General features: G+C 40.7%; 1 protein-coding gene across 2 annotated transcripts in view; it reads left to right on the top strand.

The window, feature by feature from the left end:
• The window catches only part of AR (androgen receptor), a 217,159-nt gene that overhangs the window by 183,845 nt on the left and 12,649 nt on the right, over positions 1-20,665 (top strand). For both annotated transcript variants that reach the window (XM_070365314.1, XM_070365315.1), the window contains exons 4-5: positions 12,160-12,447; positions 19,166-19,310. In XM_070365314.1, the coding sequence (XP_070221415.1) occupies positions 12,160-12,447; positions 19,166-19,310 (433 nt within the window). The remainder of the gene's footprint in view (positions 1-12,159; positions 12,448-19,165; positions 19,311-20,665) is intronic.

Below are 20,665 nucleotides of genomic sequence, written 5' to 3'. Positions count from 1 at the left end.
TGTTTTGTTCTTCTCCCAGGCCAGCCTCAAACTTTGCATTGATGTAAGAGGAGAGAGCCTTAGAATTTACAATATTTTGCTATGCTCTGTCTCTGCCTCAGAGACTTCATATTGAAGCTAGCTTCCTTTTGGTGGATGTGGAATCTTTGAGGCCAGGGGCTGACAAATGTGAGGGTCAGAAGCACTCTTCCAGCCTTACCTGGAGCCTGCATTTTCCACCCTCTTCCTTCTCCACTCTCCACCTACACACACACACACACACACACACACACACACATCTCTCTCCTTCCCTGACTAAACAACATTCTGGAGAAAAACCAAGGAAAGACTTCAAGGAGGGAAGAGAATTAATTTCCCCCTCTTTGGGGCAGAATTTTAATCTCCAGGCCAACAAGAGTTCCCTAATGTGAATCGAAAGGCTAATGTGGTTTATTTTTTAACTGCTTTCTGTTTGTTTGAATGTTGCATATTTCTTCTAGTGAATTTTCCTTTAATAAAGCCATTAATACACCAGTGGTATTTTCTTATTTACAACAGACTGACAGAATTAATGCTGTTAACATTGGGCCTTTTTTCTTTTTCTTTTTTCTTTCTTTCTTTCTTTTTTTTTTCTCTCGTTTGCTTTCCAGGTCATGCTGACCTGTTCGGCTTGGACTGTTTCACATTTGTTTTTAATGTCAGTTTAAATGTAATTGTAAAAGCATGTATTCTCTAAATTCATGTAGTTACTTTTTCCAGTGGAAAAGCCTGATATGTGAAACCATTTCCAGGCTCTGCAATTTCACATTAGCAGGTTTTGGGTAATGACCTTGTGCCCCTCACCCAGAATGGTATCTGGACAGTGAACCTCTTTCTTCTGGCTCAGTAGTCAGAGAGAGGATACTTGGAAATATTTTCTGCCAGATCCTGTGCTTTGGCAAGCATGTGCAGCATTGCATATCATTCTATTATTAATTACGTTTACTCCTTCATGAACTAAAAAACATTAGACTAAATAGTCCAACATAAACCTTGAAAGATAAAATTTGATATTCTTTTCCCTGGCTATCCCTCTGACTCAGAATTGGAACTGGGAGAATGGGGCCATGAGCGGAAAGACCAAGAAGCCTTCTTGCCTGGGAGAATTTGGCCTATACTTGTTTGTGTACACTTACACTTGGATGCACCCCCTACTAATCTCTCACTCCATGCCTGCCAAGAACTGGCTCTGTTCCCTGTCTCTTATCCCTGTTCTAGTTATTCCTCACTCATCTCCAGCTGACCCTGCTCCCCACTAACATGCTACCCTACTTGATAAAATTGAAAGAGTACTACCCAAGAAGTCAGGATACCTGATTCTAGTTCCTGCTCTGCTACTATATAGCTGTGTGACCTTGGGCAAGACTTGGCTTTGGCCTTCAGTCTGCTCATCTTTAAAATGGGGGTTAGTTTCAATAGGAAAAGAAGAAATAGACAAGACTTGGGGCCTTCAAGCATCTTGTTGGCAATGGAATCTTTTCTTCAAACAATATCTGATGTAGAGCCCCAAATGAAGATACAAAATAAAGCACTGCTTTGAAAGAAGGCAGGGTTATTGGGGTCACATGCTCACCCCACTTTGCTTCCTCTCAGGGCCCTTTAAAAATCTTTGGGGCTCCATTACTGCAGTAGATGTATGTCTGGGGGACCTTCCAATTTGTTTCTCTCTCCTAATTGGTTTAAATCCCTGTCAAAACTCTGTATGTTTCATAAGTTAGCTTTTTCAGAAAGAAATTCATCTACTTGAGATAAAGGAAATGACATGTAGTGATGTGGGGTTTAGCAACTAGCAAGAGAATAAAAGGCATCATGTATTGTCTTATGGAATATATTCTGTGCTCAGCACCTTACATATATTCTCTTAGGTAAAGTTATAACAACTCTGTGAGGTAGATCTTATAATTATCTTAGGATTCTTAAACCTGTCAGTATGGTCCTCAATCTTTGGCTTGAAACCAGTTGCCCAAGATGGAAGACAATATTTTATAGGTTGCTACCCTAAACAGCTTTTCAGAATGTTGTCTAGCTAGAGATTCCTTCTTGGAAAATGTCATAGCCTGCCCATTGGGATATACTTTTATAAAATTCAGAGCACTTTCATTTGAGATAATCTCACTTTCTCCTAATAATAGTCTTATGCGGTAGTCTGATCCAATGAGAAAAGTGAGGTGTAGAAGGAATCAAGGTATATGTTCAAGTTCAGATACCTCATAAGACTGTGACTACCACTACCAATAATAAAAATCCCTTTATTGTGAGTACCATTTTAGAATTCTGATGTCATGATTGCATTCTGCCTCCTTAAGTTCAGTGAAATTTTTCACCGTCCTGTGGTCTTGGAGGGTTCTTCTGGTGGTGCTGAATCTTCCCTTTACTATCAGACACCACCACAGTGTCTATATTCCTCATTAGCAGCCTTATTAATTAGGTGCTAATAGTTTTGCCAATTTATAGATGTGGAAATTAACGTACAGAGAGGTTAAGTCTTGCCCAAAGTCACATAGCTAGTGAACAATTGAGCCTGGCTTAACCCTGAGGCAGTCTGACTCCAGGTTATTTGCTGTTAACTACTACACTTTATACATATATCAAGAAACTAAAAGCAAAAGAAGGAAAAGGATATTCTGGAGATCATACAGCAGGCTCCCCTGGATCTTAATCCAGTGTTCCTCTGAATATCTAAGCCTAAAGTTGTACAGTGAGATCCCCTGACTCTAATCCTAGTGGATGGAAAGATGGTTGGCATGATATAAGCCAGAGGCCACAAATTGGTTTTCCACAGGCCAAAATTGACTTGCAGAATTTTGTTTGTCTAGCATAAACAGACTTAGACTGCCCCTAGGCAGGGCATCAATCACTTTCACTGTCCCCAACCCACCTTATTTATGTTTACTAGGCTGTTTTAACTCATTTATGTATCTGTCTGACTAGTGAAGATATTGAAGCTCATGACCCATAGATTTAAGTATTATAATATATAAGCACCTGCGTGCGCACGCGCGCACACACACACACACACACACGTAATTGCAAACATTCACATAAGTACAGCCTAGTCTGGTTTCACAAAGAATTTGAAGCTCTACACCAAATGTACCTTTGTGTTTAGTCAGCATTTAGAATTACACTTAAGACCTGAATTCAGTTTTATAGGCAATTATGTGCTGAATAAACTCAGCTACTTTTTTTTTTTTCATTTCATAATGTGTCACTCTTCCCTTCTCTGCCATTTCTGGTTCTCTGTTAATCCTGCTGTCCCTCCTTCCCCATATCCAGGTTTCATTGCCTGTAGTCCAGTCATTCTCTACTCTTCAGGAATGGATGGAGAATTAAGGAAATCATTTTGGAGGGATCACTAGAATGTGCCAGGCATTATCTCTCATTTAGTTCTCATACGTGTCCTAAGAAGTAGGTGGTGGTACCCCCATTTTACAAATGAGGAAACAGAATCTCAGAGAAACTAAGCAATGGTCTCAAAGTTATTAAGCTAGTAATTGATGGAGCTGTGGTTTGAATCTAAGATTATCTGATTCCAAAGCCTATTACCTTGCCAATACCACACTTTTTGTAAAGAAAGTGTATTAGTTTTCCGCTTCTGCATAACAGGTTACCTCAAATTTAATACCCATTTATCAGCTCACGGTTTTGTAAGTCAGAAGTCTGACACAGCATGACTGGATTCTCACCTCATTGTCTCACAAGGATGAAATAAAACTATGAGCCAGACTTCATTCCAATCTGGAGTTCACAGTCCTCTTTGAAGCTCATGTGATTATGTCAGGATTCAGTTCCTTGCGGTTGTATGATTAAGGTTTCTGTTTGCTTTCTGGCTGTCCATCAGAGGCTGTTCTTATCTTCCAGAGGCTGCCCTCATTTCTTTCCTTGTGAATCCCTCCAGTTTCAAAGCCTGCAGTCTTCCATATGTTGAGTCACCTGAGTCCATGAATATCTCTCCAAAAAGAGGCCAGTACCTTTTAAGGCTTATATGATGAGGTCAAGCCCATGAAGCATAATCACCTTCAAAATTACCTGACTTGTGACCCTAACTAAATCTATTTCTTTCACAACAGCACCTATATTAGTGTTTGACTAAATAACTGGAAGAAGGCATGTGTACACCAGGCATGGGGAATCTTGGTGGCTATTGTAAAAGTCTACCTATCACAGGAAGTCATTATTTTATGCTTCAAATTCCATGGTGAGATCCTAAGAAAAGAAACATCCTTGACATTAGGGAGAGGAACTTGGACTTTCTAAGACTTTGGAAACTTCACCTCACCTTGCCTGTTCTCTGTCCATAGATGAGAAAACCTCTATCTTGAGGTACCAAGGAATGAGGCTATAATAGTGCCTAATGGTCACAGTGGCTGTAGAAGCTACAGATTAATCACATCTACTTCTCCTGAGGAATGTACCTGGTTGGAAAAATCATTCTCTGTTGTTGTAGAGACAGCCCTCATAGGGGTCTAATGCCACTAGGCTGAAAAGTGAATTCCCAATAGGTTCAAGGCAGCAAGATCCAGGCATCATTTAAAGGACTCCAGTCCCCTAAATATCAGGTACAGACAAGGACATGCCTTGCCAATGTCCCTTTCTTGTCACTGTTTTGATCTATGATTGAAAGACAGGGAAGAGATGAAAAGCAGCTCACACGCTGTTAGAACTATCCACCTTTACTGTCCCCTTTAACCAGGCTTCACTACTCAATTTGAGCAAACCAATGGGTCTCTGCCATAACACAGGGGCCTGTCGAGCCTGTACCTGGCATGCAAGAGTTAGATCTGGCTCTGGGGCTCAGGTGCAGGAGACACAAGGGGTGTGGGGGCAGCCTTCATGGATGAAAACAAGGCCTTGGGCATTGAGTAACAGCTGAGACTAGCAATCCTCATTGTCCAGCATTCCAAGTCGTCTAGCAACATGCTGGCCTCTGCTGCAGACAGAGAACAGAGGATCCCCAGGCAGAATGAATGGAATCTGATTTCAATTATGTTCAGTACAGTCACTCTCTTTAGGCAGAGAGGCCAGAACACCTGGTGCAGCTTGGGCCACTGTGGCCGCAGGGACAGCATATTATACAGGTCCTGGAGGCAAGTGGGAATGCAGCTTCTCTTCCTCAAGCAGATGCCCTATAGGTCTAAAGGAGGAAGATATGAGAATACCAGCCAAGTTTTCATTAGCACTATGCAGAGAAGGGGAATTATTTTATATTGATGCATTCCCCCCACCCCGAGTCTCTACACATATTGAACTTGCTTGTAATGAGTTTGCTTAAGTCCACGAGTCATCACCCCACTGAGATCTGAATCACTGGTGGGAGAGTCAAGGTGACAGAGTGTATACCTTGCTAATTGCATCAGCACCAACTGTCCTATGTGTCCCTCCACCTTTTAGAAAAACCATGGATTCATCTATACACTGTTCATGTGATTTTTTTTTATCAATAACATGAGTAGGGCATGACAAATGAGACAGCTGCCCCAGAGTACAGTCTAGATTCACAACACTATTCCATAGAACTTTGTAAGATGAAAGCTATGTTCTGTATCTGTGCTGTCCGGTATAGCAGGCCACAAGCAACATGTGACTTTTGAGCACTTACACTGTGGCTAGTCTCCCATCAGGAAGCTTCCATAAGCCTCTGATCCTTTTCCATCAGAGGGCAGACATAATGAAAACCACAATCACAGAAAACTAACCAATCTGATCACATGAACCACAGCCTTGTCTAAATAAATGAAACTATGAGCCATGGCGTGTAGGGCCACCCAAGAAGACGGGTCATGGTGGAGAGTTCTGACAAAACATGGTCCACTGGAGAAGGGAATGGCAAACTACTTCAGTATTCTTGCCTTGAGAACTCCATGAACAGTATGAAAAGGCAAAAAGATAGGACACTGAAAGAGGAACTCTCCAGGTTGATAGGTGCCCAATATGCTACTGGAGATCAGTGGAGAGATAACTCCAGAAAGAATGAGGAGATGAGACAAAGCAAAAACAATGTCCAGTTGTGGATATGACTGGTGATAGAAGTAAAATCTGATGCAGTAAAGAGCAATATTGCATAGTAACCTGGAATGTTAGGTCCATGAATCAAGGCAAATTGGAAGTGGTCAAACAGGAGATGGCAAGAGTGAACATCAACATTTTAGGAATCAGCGAACTAAAATGGACTGGAATGGGTGAATTTAACTCAGATGGCCATTATATCTACTTCTGTGGGCAGGAATCCCTTAGAAGAAATGGAGTAGCCATCATAGTCAACAAAAGAGTCTGAAATACAGTACTTGAATGCAATCTCAAAAATGACAGAATGATCTCTGTTCTTTTCTGAGACAAACCATTCAATATCACAGTAATCCAAGTCTATGCCCTGACCAGTAATGCTGAAGTTGAACAGTTCTATGAAGACCTACAAGACCTTCTAGAACTAATATCCAAAAAATATGTGTTTTTCATCATAGGGGACTGGAATGTAAAAGTAGGAAGTCATGAAATACCTGGAGTAACAGGAAAATTTGGCCTTGGAGTACAGAATGAAGCAGGGCAAAAGGTAGTAGAGTTTTGCCAAGAGAACACACTGGTCATAGCAAACATCTTCTTCCAACAACACAAGAGAAGACTCTACACATGATCATCACTAGATGGTCAATACCAAAATCAGATTGATTATCTTCTTTTCAGCCAAAGATGGAGAAGCTCTATATAGTTAGCAAAAACAAGACCAGGAGCTGAATGTGGCTCAGATCATGAACTCTTTATTGCCAAATTCAGACTTAAACTGAAGAAAGTAGGGAAAACCACTAGACCATTCAGGTATAACCTTAATAAAATTGCTTACACTTATACAGTGGAAATGACAAATAAATTTAAGGGACTAAATCTGATAGAGTGCCTGAAGATTGATGGATGGAGGTTCGTGACATTGTATGGGAGGCAGGGATCAAGACCATCTCCAAGAAAAAGAAATGCAAAAAGGCAAAATGGTTGTCTGAGAAGACCTTACAAATAGCTGTGAAAAGAAGAGAAGCAAAAGACAAAGGAGAAAAAGAAAGATATACCCATTTGAACACAGAGTTCCAAAGAATAGCAAGGAGAGATAAGAAAGCCTTCCTCAGTGATCAACCCAAAGAAATAGAGGAAAGCAATAGAATGGAAAAGACTAGTGATCTCTTCAAGAAAATTAGAGATACCAAGGGAAAATTTCATGCAAAAATGGGCTCAGTAAAGGACAGAAATCGTATGGACCTAACAGAAACAGAAGATATTAAGAAGAGGTAGCAAGAATACACAGAAGAACTCTACAAAAAAGATCTTCAAGACCCAGATAATCACGATGGTGTGATCACTCACCTAGAGCCAGACATCCTGGAATGCTAAGTCAAGTGAGCCTTAGGAAGCATTACTATGAACAAAGCTACTGGAGGTGATGGAATTCCAGTTGAGCTATTTCAAATCCTAAAAAATAATGCTGTGAAAGTGCTGCACTCAATATGCCAACAAATTTGGAAAACTCAGCAGTGGCCACAGGACTGGGAAAAATCAGTTTTCATTCCAATCCCCAAAAAGCAATGCCAAAGAATGCTCAAACTACCACACAATTGCACTCATCTCACACACTAATAAAGTAGTGCTCAAAATTCTCCAAGCCAGGCTTCAACAGCATGTGAACCATGAACTTCCAGATGTTCAAGCTGGATTTAGAAAAGGCAGAGGAACCAGAGATCAAATTGCCAACATCTGTTGCATCATCAAAAAAGCAAGAAAGTTCCAGAAAAATATCTGCTTCTGCTTTATTGACTACGCCAAAGCCTTTGACTGTGTGGATAACAAAAAACTGTGGAAAATTCTTCAAGAGATGGGAATACCAGACCACCTGACCTACCTCTTGAGAAATCTGTATGAAGATCAGGAAGCAACAGTTAGAGCTGGACATGGAACAACAGACTTGTTCCAAATAGGGAAAGGAGTATGTCAAGGCTGTATATTGTCACCCTGCTTATTTAACTTATATGCAGAGTACATCATGAGAAACACTGGGCTGGATGAAGCACAAGCTGGAATCAAGATTGCCAGGAGAAATATCAATAATTTTAGATATGCAGATGACACCACCCTTATGACAGAAAGTGAAGAAGAACTAAAGAGCCTTTTGATGAAAGTGAAGGAAGAGAATGAAAAAGTTGGCTTAAAACTCAACGTTCAGAAAACAAAGATCATGGCATCTGGTCCCATCACTTGATGGGAAATAGATGGGGAAACAGTGGAAACAGTGACAGACTTTATTTTTGGGGAGGCAGGGGCTCCAAAATCACTGCAGATGGTGACTGCAGCCATGAAATGAAAAGACGCTTGCTCCTTGGAAGAAAAGTTATGACCAACCTAGACAGCATATTAAAAAGCAGAGACATTACTTTGCCAAGAAAGGTCCATCTAGTCAAACGTATGGTTTTTCCAGTGGTCATGTATAGGTGTGAGAGTTGGATCATAAAGAAAGCTGAGTGCCAAATAATTGATACTTTTGGATTGTGGTGTTTGAGAAGACTCTTGAGAGTCCCTTGGACTGCAAGGAGATCCAAACAGTCCATTCTAAAGGAAATCAGTCCTAAATATTCATTGGAAGGACTGATGCTGAAGCTGAAACTCCAATACTTTGGCCACCTGGTGGGAAGAAGTGTCTCATTTGAAAAGATCCTGATACTGTGAAAGATTGAACGGAGGAGGAGAAGGGGATCACAGAGGAAGAGATGGTTGGATGGCATCACCTACTCAATGGACATGAGTTTGGGCAAACTCCGGAAGTTGGTGATGGACAGGGAAGCCTGGTGTGCTGCAGTTCATGGGGTTGCAAAGAGTTAGGCCAGACTGAGTGACTGAACTGACTGAATGACTGAACTTACTACCTGAGACTAAGGAATTATTTTTTTAATTTAATTTTATTTTAATTCATTTAAGTAGCCACATGTGTCTAGTGGCTGCTGTGTTGGACAGTGCAAATCTAAAAGGAGCTCAGAGAGGCAGGTACTGAGATATAGTAGAAATGACTTAGTCAAAAAGAGAGCTAATATGGCACAGGGAACTCTGGATTAGGAATAAGAGCCTCTGCTCTGCCACTTGGTGACCTCACTCACTCTGGCCTCAGCCTCCCCATCCTTGACGTGAACTGTTGGATTAGCAACAGAAGTCCCATAATAAAGGCTATGGCTTGAATTTAACTTTGGGATACAGATGAGTTTTAGGAAAATTTGTAAATATTATATGAATGCCTTCTAACAGTATGTGTATGTGTATGTATATGTGTACATGTATTGTAGGGGCCAGAAGGTGGTCAAGCATTCACTTTAGTTCACCAGAGTTCCCACCATTCTCCTATAAACACATACCCAGAGAGAGAGAAACACACATACAAACTGTATTATATGTGTAGACACTGAAGGTTCACATTGTGTGAACCCCCTGGATGTGATGAGTTCTAAGGACCTTTCCTATTTTGTTATTTTACGAATCACTAAGCCACTATAGTTCCAGTCACTACAGTTCCCCAGACGTATTTCTGCTTTAGGCACCCGGCCAGAGGAATCTCATAGCTTTCTACCTTTTCCTTTCTGGATTTGATGCTATTATAGTTACTGAAGTTTAGGGTCAAGGGTGAGGGAGGAAGGCAGGGAGGATATAACCCTAGTCCCATGCCTCAACTCTATTAGGCCAGAAGTAGAGTTTAAGGCTCCTTGGGGTAGGCAGCATTATATAGTAGAAAGAACATTGGCTTTACAGTCAGACTACATTAAGATTTTTAGATTCTGTTTCTTGACAGTTGTGTTGCTTCAGTTTACTCACTTGCAAAACAGAGATAAGAAATATTCCTCACCTCCTAAGGTCATTGTGGAGTTTAATGGTATAATACAATCATGAAGTAAGGTAAATAGAAGGCTGAGAAAAAGTACTTATCCTTATATCTCTTAGTTCACTCAGGCATAGGCCTAATTATATTTCTGTCCTCTCCCAGGCTGAAAGGGGAACTACATGGCTTGGCAACTTCTAAGCCCACAGTCAGAAAATGCCAATGATGGGGAAGAGATTGTCTACCTCTAGAAACTGTACTAGAGGAGCAGATCCAGTAAGCACTACCAGTCTGTAGAGCTGCCTACATGAACCTGTGTCAACAATGGTTTCACCAAATGACAAGATATTGTGGGGGCCAGGCCTCTAGCTCTGGGGCAAGATGAGCTTAGTCTGCCCATACCTTCCAGCTTGTGCCCTTGATGGGAGGTGGGAGTTGACAGTGGGTGTGCATATCTCCTTATTACTGACTGTGCCCAAGCCTTGCAGAAATGATTGTTGGACAAGGTCATCTTGAACTCTGTGTTAATTTTCCAGGCTCCCTTGTTATTTTACCCTGAATTCTTCACTGTGCTCCTCTTGTAGCACCAACCCCTCTATTTTCTCCTCCTCTATCCTGGTTGTTAATCCAAACATGTGATTCATTCTTTCATTGATTTACTGAGTTGCACTATGATTGAAGTTTTCATTGCAAGACTTATTTTTTTAATTAAAGCTGAAAGCCAGTTCCAGCTAAGTATCTTTTTTTTTTTGCATGAGCCAGAAACAGATCAGCAACAGGTTTTGTTGTATTCATCCATTAAAATTGAGCAATCAGCTTCTCTCTTTGTTATATACCTTTTAAAATTTATTATTATTATTTAAAGGGATTAGAGATAAAGTGGTTTATGGTCTGCCCCAGTGCAACTGTCTATGCTAGACATCAGAGTTATGACCTTTTCAATTATTTATATTTCTGCCAATATAAATGCTAAGGAAAATAGCACAAAGTAAACATCAGGATGCTCAAGGACCTCTAAATAATGTGTATGAGAGCATGGAGGGGGAAGGTTCTTAGATTTGAATTTTAGATTATTGTTGCTTTTTAAAATAACATTATTTCTATTGATATCATCCTTTTTAATGGATGCTTCCTAGCACGGTTCCCATTTTACAGGCAGATTATAAAGGCAGGGACATTCTGTTATTTCTTTAATACAGCTGGGGATTTCAGACTTCAGCTTCCCCCTCTCTCCTTTACTAAAGAAGAAAATCAATATATGTGTTGCAATGTATGTTCGACTATGAGTGTAAATATCTAACAATAACTTGGGCTGTTACAGTTGAAATGAGAAATGCTGCAACACCAGAAAATTCCCATTTATTTACCCCCAAAGTGGGATGATAGAACAAGTCTAGTCCTTCTTCAATAGATCTGCCTTTCTGGTCTCCTTTCCTAGCAATCTGCTAGACATGCTGGACATAGACACAAGTACATCATTCTCTTGATTTAAAACGTTCCATATTTGCCTATCAGGTGTGTGATAAAGCCCAAATTTCTTAATATGTTATACATGTTCCTTCAAAGTCAGATGCCATCATTATTTTCAACCTCATAAATAGCCATTCTCCCCACACATAAAATATACACTCCAGCCACGCTGGTCTCTTTTTCCCTTAAACCCTCAGTGCTTTTGTTTATGCCCTTTCCATCCCTCTCTGCCTGGTGAAGTCCTTGCTATTCTTCAAGGTCCAGGTCAAATGTCACCATAATCACTTCCTGACCCCACCTATGCAGAAAGATTGTTACCTTCCTCTTTTGTTAATACCCCTGTTATAACATTCACCAGTTTGACATTTTTTAACTGCTAGATTTTTTAGTGGGCATTTATTTTTCCTCTCCCAAACTGGTTATGGCCTGTGTTCTTTTTGTCACTCAGAAGTAAGCCTTAACAATGGATATCTGTTGAATGAATGAGTGAACCATGAATATATTAGTAATGATTTAATTAAAGATTCAAAGTATGAATATTGGAGACCGTATTTAGGCAGAGCCCAATCCAAAGATATACTAGGTATGTCTGACAAGAGGATAAAGGAGAAAGCAAGAAATGAAGGTTTGAGTTTAATAGGAATTTAGAATGATGAACCATTCATTCAACCAGTGGTTAAAATGTACACTTGTCCTTAAGGTGTTTAGAGTCTGTGAGCAGGAAAAATGATCATACTTGTTTTCTTAGCTCAAGCAGCTTTTCTAACAGGGCAGCTGTGCTGTGTGTTTTTTGCCACTGATAATAAATCCAACTTTCCCTTCTTTCCCAATAGCCCGGAAACTGAAGAAACTTGGGAATCTGAAGCTACAAGAGGAAGGGGAGGCTTCCAGTGCCACCAGCCCCACTGAGGAGCCAGCCCAAAAGCTGACAGTGTCACATATTGAAGGCTATGAGTGTCAGCCCATCTTTCTGAATGTCCTGGAAGCTATTGAGCCAGGGGTGGTGTGTGCTGGACATGACAACAACCAGCCTGACTCCTTCGCAGCTTTACTCTCTAGCCTCAATGAACTGGGTGAAAGACAGCTTGTACACGTGGTCAAGTGGGCCAAGGCCTTGCCTGGTAAGTGGGGGCATGGGATATGGGATATCATATTTACTGAATGTTCTTTTGGGCCATGCACCACATCTGTTCCTTTCCCATCTGTTAACTCATGCAATCCTCACCATAACCTTGTGAGGGGAGAGAATGGTAAAAATCCCCATGTTAAAAATAAGGAAACTCAAAAATCAAGAAGAACAGCATTACTGAGTATCCCATATGCCTCACATCAGCACACAACAATCATGTTCAACCCACAGATTTAATCAGCAAATTTCCTCATAATCATGGATCACACAGACATATCCTTATGTGCCTTAAGATGCTTTTCTACATGTGCGTACACAAGTTCACGCCAAAGATAATCTTGAACCTAACTGATAATCTGTTTTAACTATTAGTTAGGACCCATACCATGGGAACTCTTATAATATGGTGTGGTAGAAGGAACATGGGGTTGGAAGTCAGAATACTTGGGTTCTAGCCTTAGCTCTGCTGGTAATTCATTATGTGACCCCTTCCCTTTCCTGGTCTGTTTTTCCATATGTATAATGTGTGAAAAGTGGTTTGGACGGCATTAGTAGTTTTCCAGTTTTACTTCAAGGGAATTCTCTGATAAGTGCTCTTAAAACTATCCTAAGGAATTCCCTGAAAGTCCAGTGGTTAAGACTCTGTGCTTTCACTGAGGGCATGGGTTCAATCCCTGGTTGAGGAACTAAGATCCCACAGTCTGCAGGGTGTGACCAAAAAAGAAAAAAATAATAAAATAAGGATTTTATTAATCCTTAATAAAATAGGATCATCATAGTGGAAGGGTATATTAAGTGATAGTGAAAGAAATATGAAGTGTTTGTCTAACTTCTGCAAGTTTACCTCCAGTGATGAGGAACTCACTTCCTCCCTTGGCCATCTGTTGTTTGAAAAGAAATAATTATTCAAATATTAGAGTTTAAAGAAGCCTCAGAGATCCTCTATCCCATATGCCTCACATCACATCCAATGATTCACAAATGTTCCTTTAGCAGCCAAACTCTTTATTTCTCAAAAACATGGTACACATCCAAGTGGAGCTGGTTGATTTAGAGCCAGTGCCTCTCCCTCACTACGCCTAGAGAAGCCTCAGATCACTCTTGCAGAATCTTAGGGCCCTAGGGAACACAATGTGGAAACAAGTGAAGCATAAACTCTTTAAGGATTCTCTTAATCATAAACTTCCATGATTGAAAGATTCTTCTGAATCATCAACAACCAAACCTCTTCTTGTAGAATCAAAGATTAACCCGCCATTTAATAATAACTGCCAAATTCAGGATCTTAGTTTCCCGACCAGGTGTATGGCAAAACCAATACAAAATTGTAAAGTAATTAGCCTCTAATTAAAATAAATAAATTTAATTAAAAAATAATAATAACTGCCAAACAGTTGGGAATTTATATTGAACAGAGCAGTTTCATATATATTACCTGATTTGATCCTCATAAGAATTCTTTAAAGTAGGGGTTCTTTTCCCTATTTTATAGATAAAGAATGAAGCTCTGAGAGTTGATGTTTGCCCTGCAGTTGAACATTCAGAAGATAGCAGGGCCAGAACTTGAGCCCAGGTCTCCTCCTAACTCCAAATTCCCTCTTCATCAAATTCTACCCCATAGTCTGTGTAGCACCCTTGTAGATCTCTAGCCTTGGGTTTTACAATGAGGGACAAAGTTATCCAAAGCCAGTTGAGTCATAACGTGGAAGACATTGCATGTTGACTGTCAAGCTCCCTTTTTGTCTTTCCAATTCACAAGGCCCAGATACAACCACCAGATTTATGGGGTCGCTAAGAGTTGGGCACGACTAAGTGACTTCACTTTCACTTTTCACTTTCATGCATTGGAGAAGGAAATGGCAACCCACTCCAGCATTCTTGCCTGGAGAATCCCAGGGACAGAGGAGCCTAGTGGTCTGCCATCTCTGGGGTTGCATAGTCAGACACGACTGAAGTGACTTAGCACCAGCAGCAGCAGCACCTTCTTAGCTTGCAAATCTGAGGTTGACTAGCCAATAAAATTCCTGGGAAGAAGGCCCAAGGATACTGTCTGTGCCAAAAACAGAGTTCACACAGGGAAGAAAAATACAAAAATAATAATAATAGTAACAAAATTAAAAGTTGCTTTAATTCTTATCAGTTATTCAGCTGAGCATCTTGATGTTATATGTCTAACAGAAGTTCTGTTAGACAATACTTTGGCCACCTGTTGCGAAGAACTGACTTATTTGAAAAGACGCTGATGCTGGGAAAGATTGAAGGTGGGAAGAGAAGGGGACGACAGAGGATGAGATGGTTGGATGGTATCACCGACTCAATGCACATGAGTTTGAGTAAACTCTGAGAGTTGGTGATGGACACAGAGGCCTGGCGCGCTGCAGTCCATGGGGTTGCAAAGAGTCAGACATGACTGAGCAACTGAACTGTGCTGAACTGAACAGAGATTCAGTTTAATCTTTCCAAGCAGTTGCCAGACACCTAACCCTACCATGTTATAGGCTACAGACTTTTTCTTGCATATGATTCCACTTAATCCTTATAGCAGTTCTATGAACCATAGGGGCTTTTACTCCCATTTCATATGACAAGATTCAGAGTAGTAAATTAACTGGTTCAATTTGGTGACTTAACAAATACAACCATAGCTTGAGCTCACATCCTCGGATTTCCAGTCTTAGCAATAACCTAGTGCAAATCATTATGATAGAATTTGTGCAACTTGGAGTCACTGGATTTCCTCAGCCCAACCTCCAGGATGAGAAACTGTTTCCTTACATTAATAAGTCTGCAAGTTAATATCTGTTTACCATCCAGCTTGTCCAAGGAAATAATCTCTCATCCTGAGTCATTTAAAAGAATAGCCTCAAAAGAAAGCCAAGTACCATATTCATTAGAACTGTTATTTGTGTTATCAATAATCACCTACTAATTCAAGTTATTTGCTCATTGAACAGACTGAGCTCTTGTCCTTTGAGAGGCACTGTGCTGGTACCTTGGAGAAGGCAATGGCACCCCACTCCAGTACTCTTGCCTGGGAAATCCCATGGACGGAGGAGCCTAGTAGGCTACAGTCCATGGGGTCGCTAAGACTCAGACATGACTGAGCGACTTCACTTTCATTTTTCACTTTCATGCATTGGAGAAGGAAATGGCAACCCGCTCCAGTGTTCTTGCCTGGAGAATCCCAGGGACAGAGGAGCCTGGTGGGCTTCCGTCTATAGGGTCGCACAGAGTCAAACACGACTGATGCGACTTAGCAGCAGCAGCAACAGTGCTGGTACCTACTCACATAAATGTTGTTGTGAAGTATTCATTGATAGTGATAGTACATGTAAATTGCCTTGTTTTGCACCAGCACATTAATAAATGATAACTATTGAGAGAGAGTGAGTAGATTGTATGTACACAGTATATTTATAATCAGATGTATCTGGCTTGGCATCTTAGCTATACACTAGCGTGACTTTGAGCAAATCCCGTGTCTGCACATGCTTCTGTTTCCTTGTTTGAAGAGATGGTAGAGCAGTTGCTACCTTGCAGATTGTTATCAACATAGAAATTATGTATAAAGAGTACAATAGCTGGAACATAGAATAGTCTCTGTAAATAGTGGGTCATTATTACAAAGCTTGGGAACTAAACCACTAAAATCATTTTAAACTGCTGCTAACTTTGCCTAGAAGTTCATTCATAGGTCCCAAAGATGAATTGTCTTCTTTGAAAACCTTGGCTGTCAGGTGCACTAAAGCAGCAAAGGTTTCCTAATTGACCTTTCTTTAGACATGTTCTTCCAGAGGTTTCTGCTCAAGATTGATAAGAAGTGATGTTGATTGGATTCTGCTGAGAAAACAGAGTCTCCAAGAAACTGTCTCTGCTCCCTAACCTGTTTGGTGTGTTTCAAAACTTGAAAATGACTTCTCTCTGTTTTCCCAAAACAGCCTGATCTGAGCAGGCCTTTTATCAAAGGCTGGATATTGGAGAACAGAGTTAGGTATTATAATGAGATTAGCCCTATAGGAAACTTAGCCTGCTATGTTGCTGATGTGTACATAATAATTAGGTTTGAGTTCTAAGCAGCTCTCACTAAGGATCATTAACTAGTATTAAGCCAAACTAAGCTATCCCCTTTTTCTCCTATGTTAGTTCTCTGACATCTCAGTGAGGGAAAAAATCATTAGTATTGATGACTTCCTTACTAGTACAGTTTAATCCTCATACCTCCATGAACCCTCATATTCACACCATCACCATCCAAGGGTTTCATTGATTCCCACTGTCACCCACCCCAGAGGTTCAAGGTTCAAACTCCTGGACCCCTCCCAAAGAGATTCTTGGATGTTATGTGCTTGACCCTTGCTTTTTGTCTCCTACTGTTAAGAGTCCATCAAAGACATTCTGTTCTACAGAAGGGCTTCAGGCAGGAAATACTCTGGTGTCTGAAGCTGCAACTAGTCTGTTAGCATATCATTACCAGTGAAGGTGGGAGGCACATGCCTGGGAGGTAAGATTGCAGTCAAGGGTGGTGATGTGAGGAACTCTGGCATCCCTGATGTCTGGTAGACTTGGGACCTAAAGCAAACAAAAAAGGGAAATAGAGTGTGTGTGTGGCAAGGACCAACCAAACAGAACAATGTATCTAAATAGCTTAGATTTCAGACCTGACCCTATGGCTAATAAAAACTTGTGACCTTGGTAGTTTTCAGCTGTGACTTCTCTGGCCCTCAGTTTCCTCATTGGCAAAATAAGTGTCATATTGCCTATACTCCAGGGTAATTGTGAGAGCTAAATGAGGTCATCATCAGGAAAGTTAGAAGCATTATCTAAATTCATATAACCATTCCTAATGAGGTACAGCAAAACAAAATTTTAGATAATTCTGGATCTGTTAGGGAGAAGATAAATGGGGCACTGTTAAGGGATAAGCTCTGAGGTGATACTCTAAGTATCCAACTATTTGGAAACCTCTGGGGGAGCAGAGCCATATCTGTTCTACCTATGTACTATTTGTGGAGGCAGAATTTGGGAACCTCTGTTCTCTGAGTTTAAGGGAGGCAATTTGAAGATCATCTAATTCTCATTTTATAAAATGAAAAAAATGAGAATCCTTAATCCATTTAATTAATATTTCTCAAACTCCTACTCAAATACCTGAGCTATATTATATACTAGGGAGGAAAAAATGAAAAAAGGGGATGGTCCCTGTCTTCGAGAAGCTCTAAGTCTTGTGGAGTAGACGGATACGTGCATAAATAAATTCCAGTCCAGTGTAATGAGTGCTATAATTAGATGGAACTACTTAAGATTCATTAAGATGGTAAAAAAAGAATCAATAGGTCTTCTGCTTGGATGTGTTGGAAGAGGCTTCACAGAGAAGGTAGCTTTCCAGTGAATACTTGAAAGATGAGCAGGCATTTATCAGATGGAAAGTCTGGGAAGGGAAGAATACATTCTAGGGAAAGACAACTGCCTGTGCAGAGATAGCAGAGATTTAGAGGCATGAAATATGTTATATGTGTTCAGCAAATTTTGGTTTTTCAGAATAGCTAGCGGAGAAGGCACTGGCACCCCACTCCAGTACTCTTGCCTGGAAAATCCCATGGACGGAGGAGCCTGGTAGGCTGCAGTCCATGGGGTCACTAAGAGTCGGACACGACTGAGTGACTTCACTTTCACTCTTCACTTTCATGCATTGGAGAAGGAAATGGCAACCCACTCCAGTGTTCTTGCCTTGAGAATCCCAGGGATGGGGGAGCCTGATGGGCTGCCGTCTATGGGGTCGCACAGAGTCAGACACGACTGAAGCGACTTAGCAGCAGCAGCAGCAGCAGAATAGCTAGAACCTAAATTATGAGAAGATAAATGATAAGAAGTTAGTCTAAGAAGGTAGGTCATAAAGAGCCTGTTTGTGTGTACATAATGGCAGTTGGCAGGAATGGCAGTAGCGTAGGAAACTAGAAGTGCCAGGTACTTGTTGAATAGAAAATAATGGAGAGGAAGTGGGAGGCAGGAAAGGATTGGAGAAAAGAGATGTAGCCTGAAGGTGAAGAAGACATGGATGTCAAAGGCATTTCACCATATGCTGATATGTAATAGTATCCCTTTTCCAGGGTTGTTAGAGGGTACAAACAAGATTATAGCTAGAAAAGAGCTTTGTAAAATGAAAAATGCTGTTCATGTGAGAAAAATGATTATTACACTCCATCTTCAGAAAGGCAGTGAGCCTTTCTGAAGATCAGGAGCATGGGCTTTGGAATAAGACCGGCTTTGGAACTTGGTCTGCCAGGTAGTAGCCTTACGATCTTGGAAAAATTCTTAACTTTTCTGCGACTCACTTCTACTGATTCATAGACTGGGCACGATATTATACACTTTATTGGATTGTTGTTGAGTATTAAATGAATTAATATAAGTAATATACTTATAAAAAAGTTAATTCATTGTAAACAGTCAGTGTTAGATTATTATTCTCTTTCAATGGGCAGTGCACTTTTTGCCTCCGTTACCATCTCTTTTGAGCAGCTTGATGAATTAGGGAGCACAAATAATTATCTCCACCATATACTTTGTTCTCCTCTTACTCCCCATCATTGATGGTCCCTGAGTCTTCTCAGGGGCAGCCTGAGTACCAGAAATTCTCAGTCCAGCAGAGTACCAGATTTCACTTAGACCATCAGTGCTCAGTCTGACCATTGCCTGTGTCCTATCTCCAGGCTTTCGCAACTTGCACGTGGACGACCAGATGGCAGTCATTCAGTACTCCTGGATGGGGCTTATGGTGTTTGCCATGGGCTGGCGGTCCTTCACCAATGTCAACTCCAGGATGCTCTACTTTGCCCCTGACCTGGTTTTCAATGAGTAAGTGCTTATGGGCCCAGAACTCACATAGACACCAACCTGGTTCATGGTGATAACGGTAATGGAAGTAATGGTGAGAGTTATTTCATTTGACCTTTACATGAGGCAGTAGAGGCCTACCCAACCTATTAAGTCTAAAGTGGCTTTGCCTGGCTGAAAGGCCAATTGCTAGGAGGGAAGGGGGGAAGGCCATCACTTTTCCTGATCAAGACACAATCCTGGTAATTTGGCAGTGCTTCTGACCTGCTTTTAGCTTATCTCAGACCCTCATGTCAGGGTCCTTCTTCACTCTGGGCAACATAAGGAGTGAACAGAAACACTCTAGATCTGAAGGCTGAAGCTCCCTTGGTCCCTTTGCCACCACCAAAAGCTACTGCCAGTCACCTTTTGTTGAGAAACTCCTATGTGCCAGGACTATACTAGATATTTTCCTAATTCTTTCTCATTGAGCCCACATTTTAATGGTTAAATCAAGTTATGATAACTTGATTTCACCTTTAAAATATTTTTTAATGGATGGGGGAAATTAGGCTCAACAAAATAGTGATTCATCCAACAATATTAAATAGTGCATGTTGGCAACAGAATTCAAAGTATGACTGTGTAACTCCCAGCTTTTATACTGCCTCCTGGTGGTAAGTGATGAAGAAGAGCAACTCCACCATTTTCTGGCATGTGACCTTGGCCCAGTCAGTTCCTTCTTCTTTTTTTTTTTTTTAAATTTTATTTTCTTTCTAAACTTTACATAATTGTATTAGTTTTGCCAAATATCAAAATGAATCCACCACAGGTATACATGTGTTCCCCATCCTGAAGTTTAATTAATACTTGCCTTGCCCACCAGCTCTATTTACCCTTCATAAATTTAGCCAAGAGCTCAAATTTTAGAAGTATACTTTTCTTAACTGAAACCTCTGTTGTATTATTTCCTACATCATTGTCTGATTAACAGTTTCCTCAGTTGTTAATAAAATAAAACTTCCTTCAATGGTTTGTTATGACAACTAAAATAAGAACTAATGGATGTGAAATGTCTGGCTCACAATGGGCAAGAAATAAAAAGAAGTACCTTTCCAATATTCTCTTTTCCTAGTACTGATAATCTTTTCTGTGTCTCTATTTGAGGTCCCTCATGGCGTTGTGAATGTTGTTGTTCAGTTGCAGGAGCCGTGTATGACTCCTTGTGACACCATGGACTGAAGCACGTCAGACTCTCTTGCCTTTCATTTTCTCCTGGAGTTTGTGCAAATTCATGCCCATTGAATGCTATCTAACCATCTCATCTTCTGCTGCCCCCTTCTTCTTTGCCTTCAGTCTTTACCAGCATCCAGATCTTTTCCAATGAGTCAGGTCTT

The sequence above is a fragment of the Bos mutus genome, chromosome X, assembly GCF_027580195.1.
Source record: "Bos mutus isolate GX-2022 chromosome X, NWIPB_WYAK_1.1, whole genome shotgun sequence".
NCBI classification, from domain to species: Eukaryota; Metazoa; Chordata; class Mammalia; order Artiodactyla; family Bovidae; genus Bos; species Bos mutus.
This window is presented reverse-complemented; position numbering and strand designations above follow the sequence as displayed.